This window comes from Rattus norvegicus, chromosome 1, assembly GCF_021556685.1.
Source record: "Rattus norvegicus strain SHRSP/BbbUtx chromosome 1, alternate assembly SHRSP_T2T, whole genome shotgun sequence".
NCBI classification, from domain to species: Eukaryota; Metazoa; Chordata; class Mammalia; order Rodentia; family Muridae; genus Rattus; species Rattus norvegicus.
In genome coordinates, this window is record NC_141534.1 from 209,528,815 (window position 1) to 209,550,367 (window position 21,553).

Consider the following 21,553-nt stretch of genomic DNA (forward strand, 5'->3'; position numbering starts at 1 on the left):
TGAGAACAACTGGCAAAACATCTATTTAGAAGCCAGAGACCAGTGATGTGTGTTGGGGAACACAGAACCCTCTGCCAGCCCTTAGCCCTGCAGTGTGGACCAGTGGACAGTCCACAAGGGAACAGTAATATGCTTCTTATTTAAGTCACTACTTCTGAAGTTTCCTTGTTAATCAGCTTGGCCTCTGTTCTCATGCAATTGAGAGAAAAAAAAAAAAGAAAGAAAGAAAAAGGCTTTTAGCCAAGTCAACAGCTAGGGGTGTGGGTCTGAGCTGATAGGATTTGCTGCTGAAGAAGAAAACGTTTCCCTTGGAGTTTCCAGCAAGGAAACTACCACTGATCTAGAGAGAGTTTTAACAGTGAAACCTAACATCAATGCTGATAGTGGAGCAGCCTGGGACATGACCAAGGAAGAGCTGTCTTTCCCCAGGAAAAGACATCAATTTATCTCGTGGCTGAATTTTACATACTTCTGTTTGTCTTTTCTGTAAACTGTAAGGCTGAGGGACTGGAGTTAAGCTCAGTCAGGAAAGTGCTTGCCTGGGGAACCTATCCCTGACACAGGTACCTATGTTAAATACAGGTCATGCTGGCATGCTTGTAAGCTCAGTATTAAGGAGGTAGAGACAGGAGGATGGCTGGGGCTGCCTGACTAGCCTACTTAATGAGTTCCAGGCCATTGTCAGACCCTGTATAGAAGAAGGTGGATGGCAATCCCAAGGGTGACACCCAAAGTTTTCCATTGGCCTCCACATATATGTGCATGTAGATACACACAAACACACAGACACACACAACATGGACATACATAGCATAAATAAACAGGTATACACACACTTAATAAAAATTTTTAAGAGCGCTCTAGGAAAAGTGGAGAGAAATTAAGAAGGTTTTGTTGTTTTCTAGTTTAGGTTTGGCCAACCTATAGTCAATCCTATGTCCTTTATCAAGTTTTGATCTCTTAGGATTTATTTATATTATATTTTGTATATTTGTATGCACATATGTGTATGTGTGTGTGTGTCTGTGTTGGTGTATACGTGTGCATATTCATGTGTGTGTGTGTGTGTGTGTGTGTGTGTGTGTGTGTGTGTGTGTATGTTTGTAGAGGTCAGAGGAAAACCTTGAGTCTCAGAAACTCAAGTTATCTCCTTTGAGGAAGGGTCCCATAGCTCCCTAATTAGGCTAGACTTGTTCTCGAGTGACCCCAAGGGATCATCCTCTCTTCACCTCTGTCTGGCTAGTTTTATGTCAGTTTGACACAAGAGAAAGGACTACCAATTGAGAAAATGCCTGTACAAGATTGGGCTGTAGGCAAGCCTATAGGGCATTTCTTAAAATTAGTGATTGATGTAGAAAGCTCCCCACCCATCCCTGTGGGTGGTGTCGTCCTCAGACTGGTGGTCTTGGATTCCTTAAGAAAGCAGACTGGGCAAGCCATGAGGAACAAGCCAGTAAGCAGCACTCCTCTATGGCCTCTGCATCAGTTCCTCCCTCTGGTGTCTTGATCTGCTTGAGTGCCTGTCCTGATTCTCTTCTGTGATAAACTGTGAATGAAAGTGTACAGCAAATCAACCTTTTCCTCCCCAAATTGCATTTGATCATGGTGTTTTATCACAGCAATAGACACCGTGTCTAAGGCAGCCCCTTCAGTACTGGGATCAGGGATGCCCCATGCCCAGTTTCTTCATATGGTTTCTAGAGATTGAAATCTAGATTCTTGCTCAACAAATGTTTCCAACCGAACACAGCTTACCCCAGCTCTGTGTTTCTTTTTTCTTTTCCTTTCTTTTCCTTTCTTTTCTTTTCTTTTCTCTTTTCTTTTTTGTAATTTATCAATCAGATTTACATGTTGAATCCTCAATCCACAATATATCCACACAATAAACTCACTACCAATTGATAAGATATAAACCGCCCACCTAGATAAGATAAATTGACCTATAGAAATCCACTCCTTAAGAAATATTCATAACGGGGGTTGGGGATTTAGCTCAGTGGTAGAGCGCTTACCTAGGAAGCGCAAGGCCCTGGGTTCGGTCCCCAGCTCCGAAAAAAAGAAAAAAAATATTCATAACAACCTTTATCTGTGCAGAGATATGAGGCAAGGATCACTTACGTCTGCCTCCCTGTTGCTTCTCCCTGTGTTTGTTTTCTGAGACAGGGTTTGAGGTAACTTAGTCTGGCCTTGAACTTTCTGCTTAGCTGAAGCTAGCCATCAAAGTCCTGACCTTCCCGCCTCCACCTCTCCCAGTGCTGGGATGGCATATATTTGACACCATGCATGGTAAATGTTGACTTTATTTTCTTCAGTGCTGGAAATTGAACTCAAGGCTTCAGACATGTTAAGCAGTGTTTCATTTTTATAAAACACTGACAAAAAGCGATGTGAGGAGGTAAGGGTTTATTTGGCTTACATGTCCAGGTGACAGCCCATCACTGAGAGAAGGTGTAGCCAGAACTCAAGGCATAAACCTGGAAGCAGGAGCCATGAAAAAAAATTCTTTGCTGGCTTGCTCACAGTCTCCTACTTAGCTAGTTTTCTTTCTTTCTTTCTTCCTTCCTTTCTTTCTTTCTTTTTTTGTACTAAGTCATTCATTTATTTCAAGATGTACACACTCACTCTGGCCGGGACAGCTCACAGCTCCTAGGTCCTTCAATGGCCTGGGTGACAGACAATGTCATAGGTCACAGGTCCTTTAGGAAGCTCTCTGGGTCGGTGATTTCTGATAGAAGACCTGCTGCGTCGAGGAACTCTGAGAAGGTCTCCACTGGCATGAATTCCTCCTGGAAGGTTTTCAGGGCTTTGTCGGCACTTAGCTAGTTTTCTTTCTTTTTTTTTTTTCTTTTCTTTTTTTCGGAGCTGGGGACCGAACCCAGGGCCTTGTGCTTCCTAGGCAAGCGCTCTACCACTGAGCTAAATCCCCAACCTAGCTAGTTTTCTTATTCAGCCCTAGATCACTTGCCTAGGGATAGTGCCACCCACAGTGAGCCCACAGTCTTCAAGACAGTCTTCACACAGACAGGCCCACAGGCTGATTTGATCCAGACACTTCCTCAATTTGATCCAGACACTTCCCTACAACTACAATCCTAGTACTTTGGTTTTCCTCTCAGATGAATCTAGCCTGTCAAGTTGACAAAGTTAATTAGGACAGGCAAAAACTCTACATCTAAACCAGGGGTTGGGGAGGTTGTGGTGGAGAAGGTTGTTGTTGGTGGTATATACCTTTAATCTCAGCACTTGGGAGGCAGAGGCAGGTAGATCTCTGAGTTTCAGACTAGCCTGGTCTACAGAGAGAGTTCCAGGATAGCCAGGGCTGCACAGAAAAACCGTGTCTTGAAATACAAACCAAACCAAACCAATCAAACAAACAACCAAACAACCAAAACTCTACATTTGTGCCTCTCTCTCTCTCTCTCTCTCTCTCTCTCTCTCTCTCTCTCTGTATGTGTGTGTGCGAGTGCGTGTGTGTGTCTTTTCCTATGTTGAGTCAGAGTCTTGCTGTGTGACCCTATCCGGTTTGGCATATACTGTGTAGTTCAGGATGGCCTCAAACTCATGGCAATTCTCCTGCCTTAGTTTCCTGAATGCTGGGATCTCAGATATGCATCCTTATGCATTTTGTTTTGTTTTTTCTTTTGAGATAGAGTCAGTATATTCACAAGGTGACTAGTTCTTTTAGATGCTGTGAATAATAAAACTGAGATACCATTACCATTACAGGTATAGACTTGACAAACCATAACACTTCCTGAGTCTCACTCCTTTAAGTTTCCAGATAGAGTAGTTAAAAGAAGTCTGCCCTACAGAGCACACTCTGCTCTCAAGAGAGTCTGGTGATGAGAGTATTTGAGAAACTTCTGACACCATAGAGCTGGGAATATAGCTGAGTTGTAAATCTTTCCTGGCATGTGTGAGGTCCAAGGTTTAATCCCTGTAAAACACACAAACACACACAGACACATAGACACACACACAGATACACACACTAACACACACACAGACACAGACACCCACACACAGATAGCACACAGACACACACAGATACAGACACATAGACACAGACAGACAAACACACACAGACACAGACAGACACACACAGATACACACACAGACACAGATACACACAGAGACACAGACACAGACACATACACACATACACACACACAGACACAGACACAGACAGACACACACAGATACACACAGAGACACAGATACACACAGAGACACAGACACATACACACATACACACACAGACACAGACACACACACAGACAACACACACACACACCTACCTAGCATAACTAAAAGCAGAAATGCCTCCCTATAACTACAATCCTAGCACTTTGGAAATGGAGGCAGAGGGATCAAGAGTTCAAGACTAGCCTCGGGGTTGGGGATTTGGCTCAGTGGTAGAGCGCTTGCCTAGGAAGCGCAAGGTCCTGGGTTCGGTCCCCAGCCCCGGAAAAAAAAAAAAGATAAAAAAGAAAAGAAGCAACTTGACAGGGGAGGTGTCTTTTTGGGGTTGGGGATTTGGCTCAGAGGTAGAGCGCTTGCCTAGCAACCGCAAGGCCCTGGGTTCGGTCCCCAGCTCTGAAAAAAAAAAAAGACTAGCCTCAGCTACATATTTAGTTCACCAGGCCAAGTCATCAGAACTTCTGAAGGTGGGTCTGGCCTCAGCAAGCACCAGGGATGTTCACTCCCAGGGTCCGCACCAACTATCCTTTGCCCTGCCCGGACGTTTCCGCCTCTCTCAGTTGGGAGGCAGAGGGGGAGTTTTCATTGTATAGCTCAATGCTTTGTCTACTAACTGTCCTTCAGGTGTCTCTTCCCTCAGCTTTGTTGATAATTCACCAGGAAGGGAGGACAGAGTAGCGATGTCACTGCAGACTTTGGTTCTTCTCAGCAGTACCTATCTATCTCTTCTTCTGGGAGGATCAGGGGCCTACATCCTCACCTGTCTTTGGCTCAGGATCAGGGAGGACCTAATGGCTTATACTAGGCATGATTCACCAAATCTAGAATCTTCTTGACCAATCAGGGACTTTGAGAATTGACAACCTGTTGGCTAAAGGGTCCTCTGTGGCACTGCCTCCCCCAACCTGTGCCATGCCATTTTATGATGTCACAGATTCTGTGCCCAGGAGGATGTTCTATTTCTTGGGCCATGATCATCTTGGCCAACCTCTTTTGAAAGCAGGGAGTTGCCTTTGCCACCATTTCTGCCAGCCTCAGGGGATTGTCTCCTGAGAAGTTTCTGACTTTCTGTGCCTTATAGATAGTTCCAAAGTCAAAGGAGTGGCCAGGTAGGCTCAAGCACTGAAGTCTGTAAATTCCTTCCTTTGCATTAATTTTAGGAATTTCTGGCATCTTAATTGTATTTGACAACAATGGCAATGATAGGAATGATGGGCTGCCCAAACTGGACTTGTTTGTGTCTTTCCACTGTGTTAAATTTTATTAGCAATACATTTACAGACTGGAGAGATGGTTCAGTGATTAATAGCACTGACTGCTCTTCCAGGGATCCTGAGTTCGATTCCCAGCAACCACATGGTGACTCACAACCATCTGTAATGAGATCAGATGGCTTCTTCTGGTGTGTCTGAAGACAGCTACAGTGTACTTATATATAATAAATAAATCTTTAAAAAATAAATTTTACAAGTCACATCAGTTTTGCTGCCTGTAATTTACTAAGTAGTCCCGATTTCTCTTGACAGTAATTGGCAACCACAGGTTCTTCTTTTTCACTTGAAAACAAAAGGATGTATTTATCTGTACTAGTATTTGGCCAGCACGAATGTATGTATATCTCATGTGTGCCTGCTGCTCTTGGAAGAGAGATCAACTCCTCTAAAACTGGAGTTATGGATGGTTGTGAGCCACTATGTGGGTGCTGGGAACTGAATCCAGGTCTTCTGCAAGAGCAACAACAAGTGCTCTTAACTACTAAACCTTCTCTCCAGTCTTCACAGTTTTTTTTAAAGATTTATTTATTTTTATTTATATGAGTACACAGTTCCTGTCTTCAGACACCAGAAGAATGCATGGAATCCCATTACAGATGGTTATGAGCCACCATGTGGTTGCTGGGAATTGAACTCAGGACCTCTGGAAGAGCAGTGCCCTCAACCGCTGAGCCATCTCTCCAGCCCCCACAGTTTTTTTGAAATACCAATCTTTTATTTTTGGAGACAGGATATCACATAGCCAAAGCCATCCTTGAACTTACCAAGGGGCAGAATTTGACTTTGAACTTCCTAATTCTACTGTTTCAATTTTTCAGTGTTGGACTTACAGGCTTGTACCATTATCATGCCCAGTTTTATGTCCTACTGAGCATCAAACCCAGGACTTTGTGTTTGCTAGGAAAATACTCTACCAACTGATCTTTAGCTCTAGTGTTGTCTGTTTGTTTCAGTATTAATTATTAATATTAACTCAGATCATACAATTCATGGCACTTAGCAAAGCAGGTATGTGTCTATCTTTTTTTTTTTTAAATATCATTTATTTAATAATGTGTATGAGTACACTGTAGCTGTCTTCAGACACACCAGAAGAGGGCATCAGATCACACTACAGATGGTTGTGAGCCACCATGTGGTTGCTGGGAATTGAACTCAGGACCTCTGGAAGAGCAGTCAGTGCTCTTAACCACTGAGCCATCCCTCCAGCCCCCATGTATGTGTCTATCTTTATACAATGTCAGAAGGTAGGTTACAGAATGGCTAATAAAGAGACCTGGGTGTGGTAGCATTTGGGAAGTGAAGGTAGGAAAATTAGGAGTTGAAGTTCATTCCTGGCTCTATAGAGAGTCTGAGGCTTATCTGAACTACAGGAGACTGTCTCAGAAACAAAATGGAATAAAACAACCCCACAAAAGACAAAAACAAAAAACCAAACCAAACCAAACCAAAACGGAACCTGAAGACAGAAGCAAAAACCAACGTACATTGCATCAAAGAAATAAAGGATCTGGAGACATGGCTCAGTGGTTAAAAGGACTGGCTGCTTTTACTGAGGACCCAGGATAGTGTTCAGCACCCAAATCCAAAGGATGAAATGTCCCTTTCTGTCCTCTGTAGGCACCAGAAACCCACATGGTGTATAATACATTCATCTAGGTAAGCACTTACACCCATAGACTAAAAACAGCAGCAACAGCAGCAGCAGCAGCAGCCACCACCACCACCACCACCAACAGTAACAGCAACAGTAAAGGTTGTGCTGGCTGATTTCATGCCAAATTAACACAAACCGGAGTCATCAGAATGGAGGGAACCTCAATGGAGAAGATGCCTCCCTAAGATTGGACTGTAGGCAAGCCTGTAAGGTCAGTTTCTTTTTCTTTTTCTTTTTCTTTTTCTTTTTTTTCTTTTTTCTTTTCTTCGGAGCTGGGGACCGAACTCAGGGCCTTGTGCTTGCTAGGCAAGCACTCTACCACTGAGCCAAATCCCCAACCCCGTAAGGGCAGTTTCTTAATTAGTGGTTGATATGAGAAGGCCCAGCACATTGTGGACGGGGACACCCTGGGGCTGGTGGTCCTAGGTTCTAAAAGAAAGCAGGTTGACTTGAACTTAGTGCTGCTTGTCTTTTATCCCAGCACTTGGCACTTGGAAGGCAGAGGCAGGCAGATCTCTGTGAGGTTGAGCACAGGGCTATGGACAGAAACCCTGTCTCAAAAAAAGTGATGGGGGGGGGAGAGGGAGAGGGAGAGGGAGAGAGAGAGAGAGAGAGAGAGAGAGAGAGAGAGCGAGAGAGCTGAACAAGTTAGAGCCAAGTTTGTGTTTTTCTTTTGCCTTAATGGACTGTGACCCCACATATATAAACCACAATCCTTTTCTTCCCCAAATTGCTGGTCTTGGTCGTGGTGTTTCATCACAGCAATAGTAACCCTAACTAAGAGAGGTAAAGAGGCCTTTAAATTCCAAGAGGTCTTACTGAAGACAGGCCGAGAGCTTATACGCATGTGGTTAGATAAGATATTACAAACCCAAAGGGGGAGTTGCTGGTGATGTGCAGGAGCAGGGCCATGGAGGTGAAGGGCAGGACTGGGTCCAGATGGAAAGACCGTTCCAGATGGACTGATGGACAGACTTAAACTTGAGTGTAGGTAGTGACAAGTTGTCAGATAGGCTGAGCCAAAGCCCCAGGGGACAATAAAGAGTGTTTTTGCCTATCCATCCCTTGAGGCACATACCGTAGGGGATGGTCAGGTGATGGTTTATTGGGTCCTATCTCTATCACCACTGTGGCCACCAGAGTGTTTGGTGTCTCTTCATTTAAGTGTCAGGTAAGGGTCTGGTGTATCCTTTTAGGTCTGGTGTATTCAATACATTCAAAAGGCCTCCCCCTCCTTCCCCGCTTCTCTCTCTTTCTCGCTCAGGGGTTTGAGACAGAAATTCTCTGTGTAGCCCTGGCCTACAGCTCAAGAGATTCACCTGCCTCAGCTTCCTGAGTGCTAGGATTATAGGCGTGCACACACACACACCTGGCTCCCCCGCCCCTCTTCCGCCTGGCAAGGCTAAGCTTTTCTGAGAGTGTTCTAGTATACTTTGATAAGCTCAAAAGTGGTAACCTTGCAACTTGTTAGGAATGTCATTTATCAGTCTGTGCCTCATGGGTGGTGCTGAAAAAGTGGTGGTGCCTATGTGCATGAATAAGATACAGTCTTCCTGCCTCTATAGCTGCACTTGGCCAAACGCTGCTTATAAAATGGAGTCACCTAAGGCAAGGCACAGCCTGAAAACCATGATTCCACATAATGTGTATTAACGTAGAGCAGGGCACAGCCTAATCTCTACATTGAGTAAGCACTTTGCCACTAAACTACAACACCAGCCTTTTAAAAGATTATTTTGAAGGCCAGTATCAGCTACACAGCAAGTTTGAGGTCAGCCTGAGCCACATGAGATCCCGTCTAAACTAAAATTAATTTTGAGACAGAGCCTCATTAACTTGCCTGTCTGGTCTTATACCTCCAATCCTTTTTCCTTAGCTTTCAAAATAGCTGGGATAACAAAGTACGAACTACCAATTTTATTTTTCTGTGGTCCTGGTCTTATATAGTCAAGAAAAATGTTTTACCATTGAGCCACAACCATAACCATTTTAGAGGTTTTTTTTTTTTTTTTTTATTAACTTGAGTATTTCTTATATACATTTCGAGTGTTATTCCCTTTCCCGGTTTCTGGGCAAACATTCCCCTAATCCCTCCCCCTCCCCTTCTTTATGGGTGTTCCCCTCCTCATCCTGCCCCCAGTGCCGGCCTCCCCCCAACAATCACGTTCAGTCTTAGCAGGACCCAGGGCTTCCCCTTCCACTGGTGCTCTTACTAGGATATTCATTGCTACCTATGAGGTCAGAGTCCAGGGTCAGTCCATGCATAGTCTTTAGGTAGTGGCTTAGTCCCTGGAAGCTCTGGTTGCTTGTCATTGTTGTTCATATGGGGTCTCGAGCTCTTCAAGCTCTTCCAGTTCTTTAGAGGGTTTTTTTTTTTTTTTTTTTTTTTGTTGTTTTTTTTTCCCTTTTCTTTTTTTCGGAGCTGGGGACCGAACCCAGGGCCTTGTGCTTGCTAGGCAAGCGCTCTACCATTGAGCTAAATCCCCAACCCCGTTGTTTTAAATATGGAATGCTTCTTGAATTTGTGTGTCATCCTTGTGCAGGGGCCATGCTAATCTTCTCTGTATCGTTCCAATTTTAGTATATGTGCAGCCGAAGTGGGCACCACTTTAGAGTTTTTGAATCCCTCAATAGCTACTCATCATTTGTGGCAGGGGTCTCTTTCAGGATCTGGCCTTCCTGAGCACTTGTCCCTGTCCCGTCCTCCTTCCTTCTCCTCTTTCTCTTCTTCTTCTCCCTCCTCCTCTTTCTCCTTCTTCTTCCTCCTCTTTCTCCTTCTTCTTCCTCGTCCTCTTTCTCCTCCTTCTCCTCCCTCTTCTTCTCTTTATCTTTTTTCTTCCTTCTTCTTGACGAGGTTTCTTTGTGTAGCCCAGACTACAGTAGTTCTGACTGTCCCAGAACTAGCTCTGCAGACCAGGCTAGCCTCAAAGTCACAGAGATCCCCCTGCCTCTGCTTCCCAAGTGCTGGGATCAAAGGTTCATGCCCCCCTCGTCACTTCTGATGACCATAGGTAATCATCTAATCATAAAGATAGCCACTGGGCTTGAAGATTTCTACATCCCTGTCCTTCAATATGCTCAGGACCTAGTTAAACCTGAACCAGGAAGAGAACCCCAATATTCGGTGTAAGGTTCATTATCTGTGACCTACTGAAGAAACTCCAGGAAGGAAACTGGGCCATTTGTAAACGTGAAAGGAGGCAGGCAAGAGCAGAGCTAGGAGAGCATAGAAAATGAGACAGGGCATGCTCTGCTGTCCTCTCTATAAAACTGCAGCGGGAGCTTGCAGAGCCCTTCTGACCTAGTGGTTATGGAGGAAGGTAGGGTTCTCAATACCATCTGAACTTGGGGAAAATACTGTGACAAATCTCTAGTTCAGACAGCTTAAACAAAATTGTCCCCGAGGACAGCACATTACCAATGCAGCCTCTCCTTCAGTGAGTGCTTTGGAAGGGCCATGTGCTCAGGTTCAAGGCTTGGGTGGGGAAATTGACCTGGGGGCTTTCGGATCTGAGATGGCAAAGGCAGTGGGCATAGATGGAGTCTTTCTTGAGTCTACTTGTCAGGCCTAATGTGGCACACTTGTGTGACACTATATTACTTTTTCCCCCCCCTGTGACAAAAGCAAGTTAGAAAAGGATTTGCTGAAGCTCACAGTTGGAGGATATAGTCTATTAGAATGGGAAGTCTCGACTATAAGAGCTCAGGCAGCTGGTCACATTGTCACCACAGCCAGGAGACAGATGAATGCTGGTGCTCAGTCCCTTTTCTTTTCTTCAGCTCAGGACCTGTACTGCCTATATTTGTGGTGGGCCTTCCTATCTAATTAAACTAATCTAGAAACTTCCTGGCAGGCATGCCCAGATGTTTGTTTTCACGATGAGTGTAAATTGGACAGTCAGGATTAACCATTTTTTGAGCTAGCTCAGCAGGTGAAGATGCTTCCTGGGACTCACAAGATGGAAGAGAAAAAAAATCCACTCTCATACGTGTCCTTCCAGCTCCCCATCGCACACTCCTCTCAAAAAGCAATTTATAATAAAATTATTTAAAATATTAATTATGGGATGACTGTGGTGACTCTGAGAGTCAGTACAATGGAGGAGTCAGAGAATCTCCTGCAGCCTCCGGGCATAGGCTTTGCCGGTGCCTATTGTCCTCTGCCCATCACTCCTCTTATAGCCCAGAAGCATCTTTCTGATGGGGCAGACAGCTGGAGGATGTTTATTTTCTGGTGCTGGCTCTTTTGCCTCTTAAAAAGTCAGGCAAAGTCAGCAGCCTTGCCAGAGATTTAGCTTCTTACATTCTCAGTTTCTCCCATCAGTCCTGCGACCTTGGTGGGATGCCTGAATTATAGGAGGGTCCTGTCTCTTCCTTCTCTTGGCTAGCTAGGCTCCACCACAGCTGTGTAAAAGATCATGAGAAGGGGCAGAGTTCTGCTTGGTGCGTCTGGATCGTGATAACCACCTTAAATGGGAAACTTCCTCTTTACAGAAGAGAGATCTCCGTTTCCTGGAGCGTTAGGCTCAGCCCGCTCCTCTGCAGAATGGGTGCATAGGAAGGATCCAATGGGTCCACCTCGCTAGAGGGGAACAGGGGAGCAGAAGCAAGAAGCGAAGGGGCTTGAATGGATGTTGAGAGGTTGTACTCCAGAAAACAGTCACCTGGGCCAGAGTGGTCAGTCTATCTTCGATCCTCAGTTTCCTCATCTGTAAGGGAAGTAGGGGCCTGGAGTAGAGCTTTTGTCCTAGCTTAGAGGCTTGTAAACGCCTCTGACTCTGGTTCCACACCGGTGGACTGGGGAAGGAGGTCAGTCTTACTGCCAGGGCGCTGGGGCAGGTGTGCACAGGCAAAGGTTGACCGCTGCAGGTGCTAGCGCAGCCCGCTCCTCCCCCAAACCCCGGTGTGACACTGGGTTGATCCGGCACTGGTGTCAGTGTCCCTGTCTAGGTAAAGCCGGGCTCACCCGGGAGAGCGAGATCGGGGCTACTCCGGTATACATTAGAAGGATCCTTCACCAAGAGGTGATAACAGGCGGCGCTTGCTTGCTCCGCACCTCTGGGGTTCTCCAAGCGGTAAACCTGCTCTATCCCGCGCCACGCCCCCGTTCCCCCTGCCCCCCCACCCCCAGCACCGCGAGAACGCGCACGCTCCCTTGCACCGCCCGTCGCCGGGCGCGAGGCTCAGCGTGCGCGCCGGCGCGTGCGTCGTGCGTGCTCGCGCGCGCGGCTCAGCGAGCGGCGCTCGGGGGCCCGAGGCGGCTGTGGCTAGGCGGCTCCGCGCTCCAGGGCTACTCGGCGTGACGGCCGCGCCCGTTCTGTTCCAGCCCGCCGCCGAGGCCGCTCCCGGGTCGCAAAGATGCCGGCCGTATCCAAGGGGGAGGGGATGCGAGGCCTAGCGGTCTTCATCTCCGATATCCGTAACTGTGAGTGTCAGACGCCGGGCGGGCCTGAGCGGGGGCGCGGCTGGGGGTCCGCAGGTGCGGCCGGGGGCCTGGGGGTTCGGCCGAAACGGGGAAGAGGGTATGGGCCGGTGCGTGGGTCGGCGCAGGCCTGGGAAGGAGGGCTGCGGGGTGCAGATCGCGCGGTGGGGCGGGGGTCCCGCGCGGGCGCTTAGGGTGCAGAGCGCGCGTCCTGGGTGCACATCTGGCGGGAGTTGGTTGCTTGCTGCGGGGGCCCAAACTGTGGTGGGGATAGTGGTGTCCCAAGTCCTGATCCACGATGGGGTGTGGAGTGAAGATTGGTGCGGGTGTGTGGGGCAGGGTCCTGGAGGTGCAAATCTGGTAGTGGGTTAGGCAGAGATCTGGGGTGCGGACCCCTGGTGGAGTGGTTGCATGTATGGGTTTGGACAGCTGGAGATTGCCTGTGGGTGTTCAGACTGAGGTGCGGGGCTTAGGTGTCTTGAGATCTAGGTGTAGCGATGGGAGTGCGGGGCGGGCTGGGGAGTCTGTGGGGTTTGTGGCAGTCGAGGGGTTTCCGGCCCAAGACGCCCCTCCCCAGCATGATGTCATCTTGGTCTTTCTAGTAATGGAGCCTTTAACCCAGCCTTTTCCAAAACAGCGTGAATTTTCTCTTTGGGCGGGGATAGGGACACTACACGTCTCTCGGACCTGATTCAGGCGGCATGTTGGGCGCGATGATTAGATCTCACCCACTGCGATTAAAGTGACTCATTCCCCCAGGGAACCGGGAGCAGCCGGGTGTGGATGTGGAAGCTGCGCCTGCTTCTCGCTGAGCAGTTCTGTAGCCAGTGTCCCCTGGGTAGAAAAAAAAAATCTGCACAAAGTGAAATGGGTCGGAAGGTTAAAGGTCACGAAGGGCGGGTGCCCAGGACTTTGGCTTACGGAAACTTCTGAGGGTTATCAGACACCCCCTTACTGCAGAGAAGAAAAGGCATTTTCCTGTCAGTTTATTTTTTACTTGGTATTCACAAATAGCTGACTCCATAAGTTTTGTTACTTTAGAGATTAATATGTGTCCTGAGGAATTTGGCCCTTGTGTTGTCACACTAACACTTCATTTTATACTGTATTCCCTAAGACTGTGTGCAGGACCCCAGCTTGCCTGGCTCTGTAGGACTCTGGAAGAGGTAGACTTCTGTCCTTCCCTGCTCTGCAAAGATAACAGGCATCCTTGGATCAGGGCTTACCAAAATTTTAGACAATAACATTCATAGTCATAATGCATTTGTTCTGAAAATTTTTGTAAGAAATTGCATGTATAAGTGTGTGTGTTGTGTGTGTGTCTGTGTATTCACCCACAAGCCATGGTGTCTTGTGTTGTAGTCAGAGGACATCTCAGAAGTCTGTTTTCTCTTTCCATCATGTGGGTCTTCAGTGTGCCAGCAAGTATCTCCCCCCCTACCCCCCGCCCCCAACAATATCCCCATCTCCATCCTTCTGTCTTCTGAAGAGAGTTACATTGGGCAGGATATTGATGGTGAAAGCAGTTTCTCACCCAACAGGTTACCACTTGTTAGACATGCCCGGTGTTTGATACGTGGTAGGAACTGGGTAAATTGGTAGAGAAGCCATCCCTATCTTGGCACAGCTAATCTTTGGGGATGATCGATATTTGTTTGGTGGCGGGGCACTTCTGCCTCTTGGAGGATGTTTGGCAACACCAAGTGCCTCAGTTGAATAGTGGTAAATGGCTCCTCAGAGGTGTATGGGATGTACAAGACTGAACCTAGAGGACCCGTTAGAAGATGGGGTATCTGGGCCTCCCTGGGAGCAGGTTTCTATGTAACCTAGCCATCCTCCCAGAATACCTTCCTTCTCTGCTGTCAGGGCTCCCATGACACTGCGAGTCTCTTCTGTGGAGCATGTTGTCTCTTCCAGGGGAGTCTTATGTCCTGCTGCAAGGGCCCTCATGCTCTTCAGTCCACCCCGCCCCGTGCCCCTCAGTGTCTGGCATACAATATGTGCTCTGTGAGTGAGTCAGCTCCAAGCAAGACGCAGAAATTCTCACTCGAGCCGGGGACCAGAGCTGGTGTGAACATGATCCCTAGGCCATGGGGGTTGGGCAGTGTCACTACTCTCCCTTTTCCTGAGTTTGTATTTTCTCATGATGGGAGTGGGTGGTGGCTCTGTGGAGAGGGAGTGCTAGGTCAGCCCCCAGGGTGCAGTGCTGGATCCTGACTCTGGTACCATCCTTGTAGCTAGAAGCTGCCAGTCAGTGAGCCTTGGTTCTCAAGGGGTTGGTGATAAGCTGATGTGTCCTCAAAGTCTGTGTCATGTCTGTTTCAGCAGTGTTTTTATCTGGTGTCTCTCCGAGGGCCTGTGTTGAGTGAAGGCTGAGAGGGAAGGGTCGAGAGGGATAAAGGGATGTGGGAGCTGTGAGGTTCTGCATCTTGTTCGCGCTTGGGTTACTAGTTTACCCTCTCCCAACCTACTCCCATGTCATGGAGGCCTGCAGCTTTGCAGCTCAGGTAACAGACACAGTCAGTCTTTTTTTTTTTTTTTTTCGGAGCTGGGGATCGAACCCAGGGGCTTGCGCTTGCTAGGCAAGCGCTCTACCACTGAGCCAAATCCCCAACCCCACATTCAGTCTTATAAAACTAATGTGTTCCTTCCTGGTCTGCTTCAGCCAGGGCCTGTGAACTTAGTAATATGATTTTAGTGTGTCAGAACCTTGTAAATGCTTCTGTTTCTCTTGCCTTTATTTATTTTTATTTATGTGTATGTGTGTCTGCTTGTTTATGTGTGTATCATGTGCATACAGGTGTTGGGAGAGGCCAGAAGAAGGTGTTGAATTTTCTAGAACAGAACTGACAGGTTGTTGTGATCTCCCCAGTGTGGTTGGTGGGTGCTGGGAATAGAACCTGTGTCCTTTGCATGAGCAGCAACTGTTCTTTTTTTTTTTTTTTTTTTTTGGTTCTTTTTTTCGGAGCTGGGGACCGAACCCAGGGCCTTGCGCTTCCTAGGCAAGTGCTCTACCACTGAGCTAAATCCCCAACCCCATGCAGCAGCAACTGTTCTTAACTGCTGGGCCATCTCAGATTGTTTCTTTTTTCTTCTTTAAATAACAACACATGCACACATACATACATACATACATACATACATACATACATACATACACATACACTGTAGCATGCATACAGGTGCACGCATGCATACATACATACATACTGTAGCATGCATACAGGTGCACGCATGCATACATACATACATACATACATATATATATAGTGTATGAATTTTTTGCCTGCATGTCTGTCTGTGTGCCATGTGTGCCTGGTGCCTATGGAGGTCAGAAGAAGGCATCAGCTCCCTGGAACTGGAGCTGTCGTTGTTAGTAGCCATGTAGGTGTACAGAGTTGAACCTGGGTCCTCTTCAGGAGCAGCTGGTGTTCCTAACTGCTGGTTTGGGCTGGTGACGTAGCTCAGCTGGTGAGGGCACTGGCTGTCAAGCCTGCTGACCTGAGTTCTATGCCTGGAAGCCACATGGTGGAAGGAGAGAACTGACTCACCAAATTGTTCTTTAACCTCTACATGTACACTGGGCATGTTTGCTGTGGCACGTGTGCCCCACTGAATGTTAAAAAAGAAAAAAAATATGTTTCTGTTTGTTTTTTAGTCCAAGTTTTAAATAATTTCTTATTTTGAAATAATTGTAGATTCATAGGAAGTTCTGAAGAAATTGATAGGCAGGCCCTTGGCATCACCCTTCATTCCACCTTTCCTGATGTGGACATCTTTTGTAACCACAGTATTTTCAACACGGGAAAACCAACATTAGTACAAACCACTGGCATAATTAGATTTCATTATTTTGTTTATTTACTTTTTTTTTTTTTTTTTGGTTCTGGGGATTGAACCCAGGGCCTTGAGTATTTCAGGCCTTAGATGTCAGTATTTTACTTGTAATCATGCATATCTGAGAGAGAGAGAGAGAGTGAGTGTGTGTGTGTGTGTGTGCATGCGTGTGAGAGATGCTTGTGGGTTTAGTTTGCATAGCTTCAAGTTGCTTGCACTTCTGAGAGACTGTTCTGCTCTGTTCCACGAAGCTCCCTAGCATTAGCTCTCATAGCCACACCCACTGCCTCCCACCATGGCAACCGCTAATCTGCTCACCAGCTCTGTAATTTTGTGATCTCAGGAATGTCACGTAAATGGAATTGTACAGCATGTGACTTTGGAGATTGGCTTTTTCACTGGTGTGGTCCTTGACATCCATGTAGGCTTTTGTGTTGATGGTGTGCCAAGGAAACCAAACCCTTCTGACATTGGGAGTACAAGTGACGCGAAGGAGAGCCATGTGGAACTTATTTAGCATGTCTTCCTCATTAGTTTTTGAAGTGCTGGGGATGAGCACTGTCATGGAGCCACACCCCCAGACAAGTGGCACTTGTCTTTGTGCACTGCTGTTGACTTCACAACAGTCCAATATGATTGGGGATACCAGTGGTCCCAACTAAGATGGTTGGCCTGACAGGGTTTTTGATCTTATTAATATGCATAAAAGCAATGCTCGTTCATGAAAATCTGGCTTTGATTTTTGATCTTTTACTGGGCTGCTTGTGGTATGATCCTTTCACAGTCCCGAGCAGTGGCAGCCAGTGAAGCTTCCCCTCAGTCCCTGACTTTGCAGTGAGCTGTGCGTCTGAGCCTGAGGCTCTGGGTTAAGTATATTGAGGGCCTTTTCTGCTAAGTATTTTCACCTTGCTGTGGTTTAGTGGGCACCTCCATCACAGGTTGTAGAGCATCTTTCTGTACAGTACTGACTGAGCATGGCATACTCTGAGAATTGACTGTCACAGGCAGGACTGCAGCAGAAAGACAGAGGGTCCTTGTAAGACTTGTCATATTGCTATGGGCAGGAAACTGCCCAAATTGCCATTTATCTCTGTGTGTGGAGCTGGGCTTTGGAGACTGTGTAATGCTTTTATCATGCTTGGGTGCCTTCTTAATCATCGTAGGAGCCCAGGTGAAGGAGGAGAGGGTGGGGCGGCCAAGCCACGCCTCTTCCGTCCTCAGAGAAGAGCATAGCGGCTGTGTATGGCAGGGTCCACTGTGGCAGATGCCCCTTTGAATTGTACTTCAGCATCACTAAGATCTCAGACAACTTATTTGGTCATAGAATCTCAGTTATTAGCCATAAGTTGGACATTGAGAAATGGAACATAACAATTCGAATTCTGTTTAAGCTTCTGTATAAACATTAAACATGAAGTTGGTACTTGATTTTCCTCAATAATGGTAAAGATAAATTAGACCTGGTCTGTTGTTGAATGTTTTTATTTAAATATTTATTTATTTATTTTTAAGATTTATTCATTTATTATATATAAGTACACTGTAGCTGTCTTCAGATGTACCAGAAGGCATTGGATCTCTTTACAGATGGTTGTGAGCCACCATGTGGTTGCTGGGAATTGAACTCAGGACCTCTGGAAGAGCAGTTGGTGCTTTTAACCATCTCTCCAGCCCTTATTTATTTATTTATTTATTTATTTAATTTTTTTTCTTTTTTTCGGAGCTGGGGACCGAACCCAGGGCCTTGCGCTTGCTAGGCAAGTGCTCTACCATGAGCCAAATCCCCAACCCCCCTTATTTATTTTTTTAACAGGGTTTTTCTGTTTTTTTTTTTTTATTTTCATTTTCTTTGACTTACTTTATTTGTTTTTGAGACAGAGTTCTCCATAATAGCCCTGACTGTCCTGGACTTTACTGGGGCCCAGGTCACTTTGTAGACCAGGTTGGCCTTGAACTCACAAGACCCACCTAAATCTGTCTCCCTAATGTTAGAATTAAAGGCATGAGCAACCATGCCTGACCGCCCCTTGTTTTAATGAAAAAAAATATTTTTTACTTATGTGAGATGGGGTCTCATACTGAGACTGACCTAGAACTGACTGTGTGGTTCTTGTTTGTTCCCTTCGCCCTCTAAGTACAATGTGAGCCACCATGCTTAGATATTTATTAATCGATTAAGGGCTTCCTAGGTAGCATGGACTGTCTCTGAGGCACTGAGATTATAGTCATATGCTATTATGCCTAAGCTTTTGTTGAGTTTTAAAAAGAACCTTCAAAGTTAAAAGCCTGTAAAGTTCACTCACTGTCTTCTCTCCTGATAGTCCCATTGAGAAGTGCTGACTTTTTGAGAAGAATGCTTGTCTTGCACATTTTCTTTTGCAATCTTCTGCATAATTCATATTCCTTAGAAACCCATTTTGAAAACTTGTGACAGGATGGTGGTGAGGGATGAGGAAGGAAGTCTTAACTGCCATTCCTGTGTGCACTGTTGGTTGGGGCTTCCAGGAGATACTCACAGGAGCTCCACAGTACTTTCCCACCCTCAGGAAGGGCTTACACTGTTTTGTGACAAGTTGGCTCCCATTGGTAGCACCTTTCAATGTCAGTACCTAGCAGTAATCTCAATCTCCCGCTCCACCCCGCAGTTGAGACTTTTACTGTGTATTCCAGGCTTGCCTTGAATTCATGTGTAGTCTAGCTTAGCCTGTGGAGTGCTAGGATTGCAGGTGTACGCCATGCTTGGTACCTCTCTTTTCCTCTTAGAATGATTCTCTGTGCTTTGGCAACTGCTTGAGGCACGGTTCTTAGAAAGGCTGTCTCTGTGGGATTAAATGGCAGTTCCTTGGCTCTTTAAAAAAACAAATGAGTCAGACTAGAAGGGCAGATGAGCATCTGCTGGAGAAATGGTTACTTTGAAGCATTTTTAGCTTCATGTATGTGAGTATTTTGTTTGCATGTATGTCTGCATTCTGAATGAATGTCTGGGGCCTGAGGTCAGAAGGTGTTGGGTTCCCCGCAGCTGGGGTTCTGGATGGCTGGGAATGCTATTTGGGTGTTGGGAGTTGAACCCTGGGCCTTTGCAAGAAAAACAAGTGTTTTAAGCACTGAAGCATCTTCCCATCCCTGAATGGTATTTTGAAGACAGTTTACACGAGAAGAGCTGAAGTATGTGGTGTCAACTCCGGAGCAGAAGGGGCTGCACTCTGGTGGATCTCACCTGTGGCAGCTTCTTGAGCATGAGGCCTCCCTTGAGCTCAAACTTCAGGATTTGTAAGGTTCAAAAGTATTTTCGTTAATCTGTAGTAAATTAGTCAGAAATCTTGGTTGGGCCTAGACTGCCCAGATGGTTCAGAGGGATGAGGTGCTTGCTACCAAGACTGATAACCAGAGTTGGATCAAGAAAGAAAAAACAAAAACCCACTATCTGAAGCTGTGCATTGTAAGCTTTTAATTCCAGAGGCAGGAGGACTGTGTGTTTGATGTCAGCTTGGGTTTCACATTAAAATGCCATCACAAAGAAAAAAAAACCCCTCCTGAACCTGCAAAGCACAGTGGACTGGCACTGCCATTGAGATGGCAGGATGGGCGCCTGCCTGGTGATTTCTCAGATCTGGAGTGGTACCGACCGACACCCTGCCTGACGGAGCTCTCTGATTGGAGGTGGGTGATCCTACGGGACACAGAAATAATAAGAGGTATAAATGGTATTGGGCACTACGAATCAGCGATTCCAACTAACTTTGGAGGACCGTGTGCTTGGGTGTGGCTTTGCCTAACAAGCATTCTTTCCAGTGGAAGTGGAAGTGTGTGATGCAGTTCCTACCTGCCTGCAGATTAATACGGTCTGGAATGTTCCCTCCCAGCCTCTCCGTGTGGTCAGCGGTGAGCTGCATGAGGTCTCATGTAAGGCCTGATATGGAAGATCATAGGAGCTACAAAGTCGAGTGGCCTCTTCCGGCTTCTGTATGTAGAGCTAAGTAAAAGTCTCCACAGTTGGGAAGAAATGCAGAGCGAAAGGCATTGGCTTAAAACACAAATGAGGGGGCTGGAGAGATGGCTCAGTGGTTAAGAGCACTGACTGCTCTTCCAGAGGTCCTGAGTTCAATTCCCAGCAACCACATGGTGGCTCACAACCATCTGTAATGGGACCCGATGCCCTCTTCTGGTGTGTCTGAAGACAGCTACAGTGTACTGATACACAAAATAAATAAATAAATCTTTAAAAACAAACAAACAAACAAACAAACAAACAAAAAAAACCACAAATGAGCAGAGTAGGTGTTCTGCACACTTCCAATCTCAGCAGAGGCCGAGACAGGAGGATCAATTCCAGGCCTCTCTGGGCTACAGGAGGACACCCTGTTTTAAACCAAGCCAAAGAACAAAACCAAATGGACGGCTTTTACTAAATCATATGATGCCTTACACTCAGATAACAAAACTGTATCAGGGTTTGCTTTCTAAACTTTCCTGACTCCCATGTGGTGGCCAGCAAAGGCTGACATGTCCGAAAAACAGTACCACACATGCAGTTTTACTCTGGTGTCTAGGATTCATTGGGTGTCCCTGTGCAAGTGTCTCATAATTAGCCCTGGCATTGTGTGGATGTGGCATTGTTAGGCTTGGCCAACATGCATACACTAGATAGCTTGTGAGCAGACAACAGTTTCACTGAGAAATAGTGCCCTGTACACAGAACACAGACCAAGAGAGCGTGGGACCTGAGGTCACAAAGTCACTGTTACTGTAACCCTTCAGGGAACTGGGTGGAGAAGGGTGTTACTCCCCGCACTGTGGACCCTAAAGCCATGAATTCCCTGGGCAACCTCACCCCTTTCCCTTCAGTATTCAGAACGGACTGGGGGACGGTGGGAGGGTTTGGGCCTGGGAATAAGGTTAGGTTAGGCCAGAGGGCTTCTGTGGGAGGAGCACAAGGTACGGGCTGGAGTGTGCTGGTAGATAGCTCGCCTGTGTTCCTTCTACTTGCAGGTTTGTTTTTGGTTTTGTTTTGTTTTGTTTTTTTTTTTTTTTTTGGAGACAGGGTTTTTCTAGGTAGTGAAAATCTTTTAAAATGGTGAAATATGAGTATTTTTTAATATTTTCTGGTTTGCATATTTTATAGTTCAAAATATAGTTCTGAGTCTGGGTGTGGTAGTCTTTAAT

The 21,553-nt window shown here is 46.3% G+C and overlaps 1 protein-coding gene and 1 non-coding gene across 6 annotated transcripts in view; one reads left to right on the plus strand and one right to left on the minus strand.

The window, feature by feature from the left end:
- Nucleotides 1–9,629: 9,629 nt before the first annotated feature.
- Nucleotides 9,630–9,736, minus strand: Rnu6-317 (RNA, U6 small nuclear 317). Its single transcript, XR_015656322.1, has one exon. It is a non-coding gene; the product is annotated as a U6 spliceosomal RNA (small nuclear RNA).
- Nucleotides 9,737–12,366: 2,630 nt separating this feature from the next.
- The window catches only part of Ap2a2 (adaptor related protein complex 2 subunit alpha 2), a 73,489-nt gene continuing 64,302 nt past the window's right edge, over nt 12,367–21,553 (plus strand). Inside the window, 2 exon segments of one of the 5 annotated variants that reach the window (NM_001438429.1) lie at nt 12,367–12,556; nt 19,848–20,050. Coding sequence is in view for 2 of the 5 variants with exons in the window: in NM_001438428.1 (NP_001425357.1) it covers nt 12,490–12,556 (67 nt within the window). In the remaining 3 variants the exon portion in view is untranslated. 5 annotated transcript variants of the gene reach the window in all.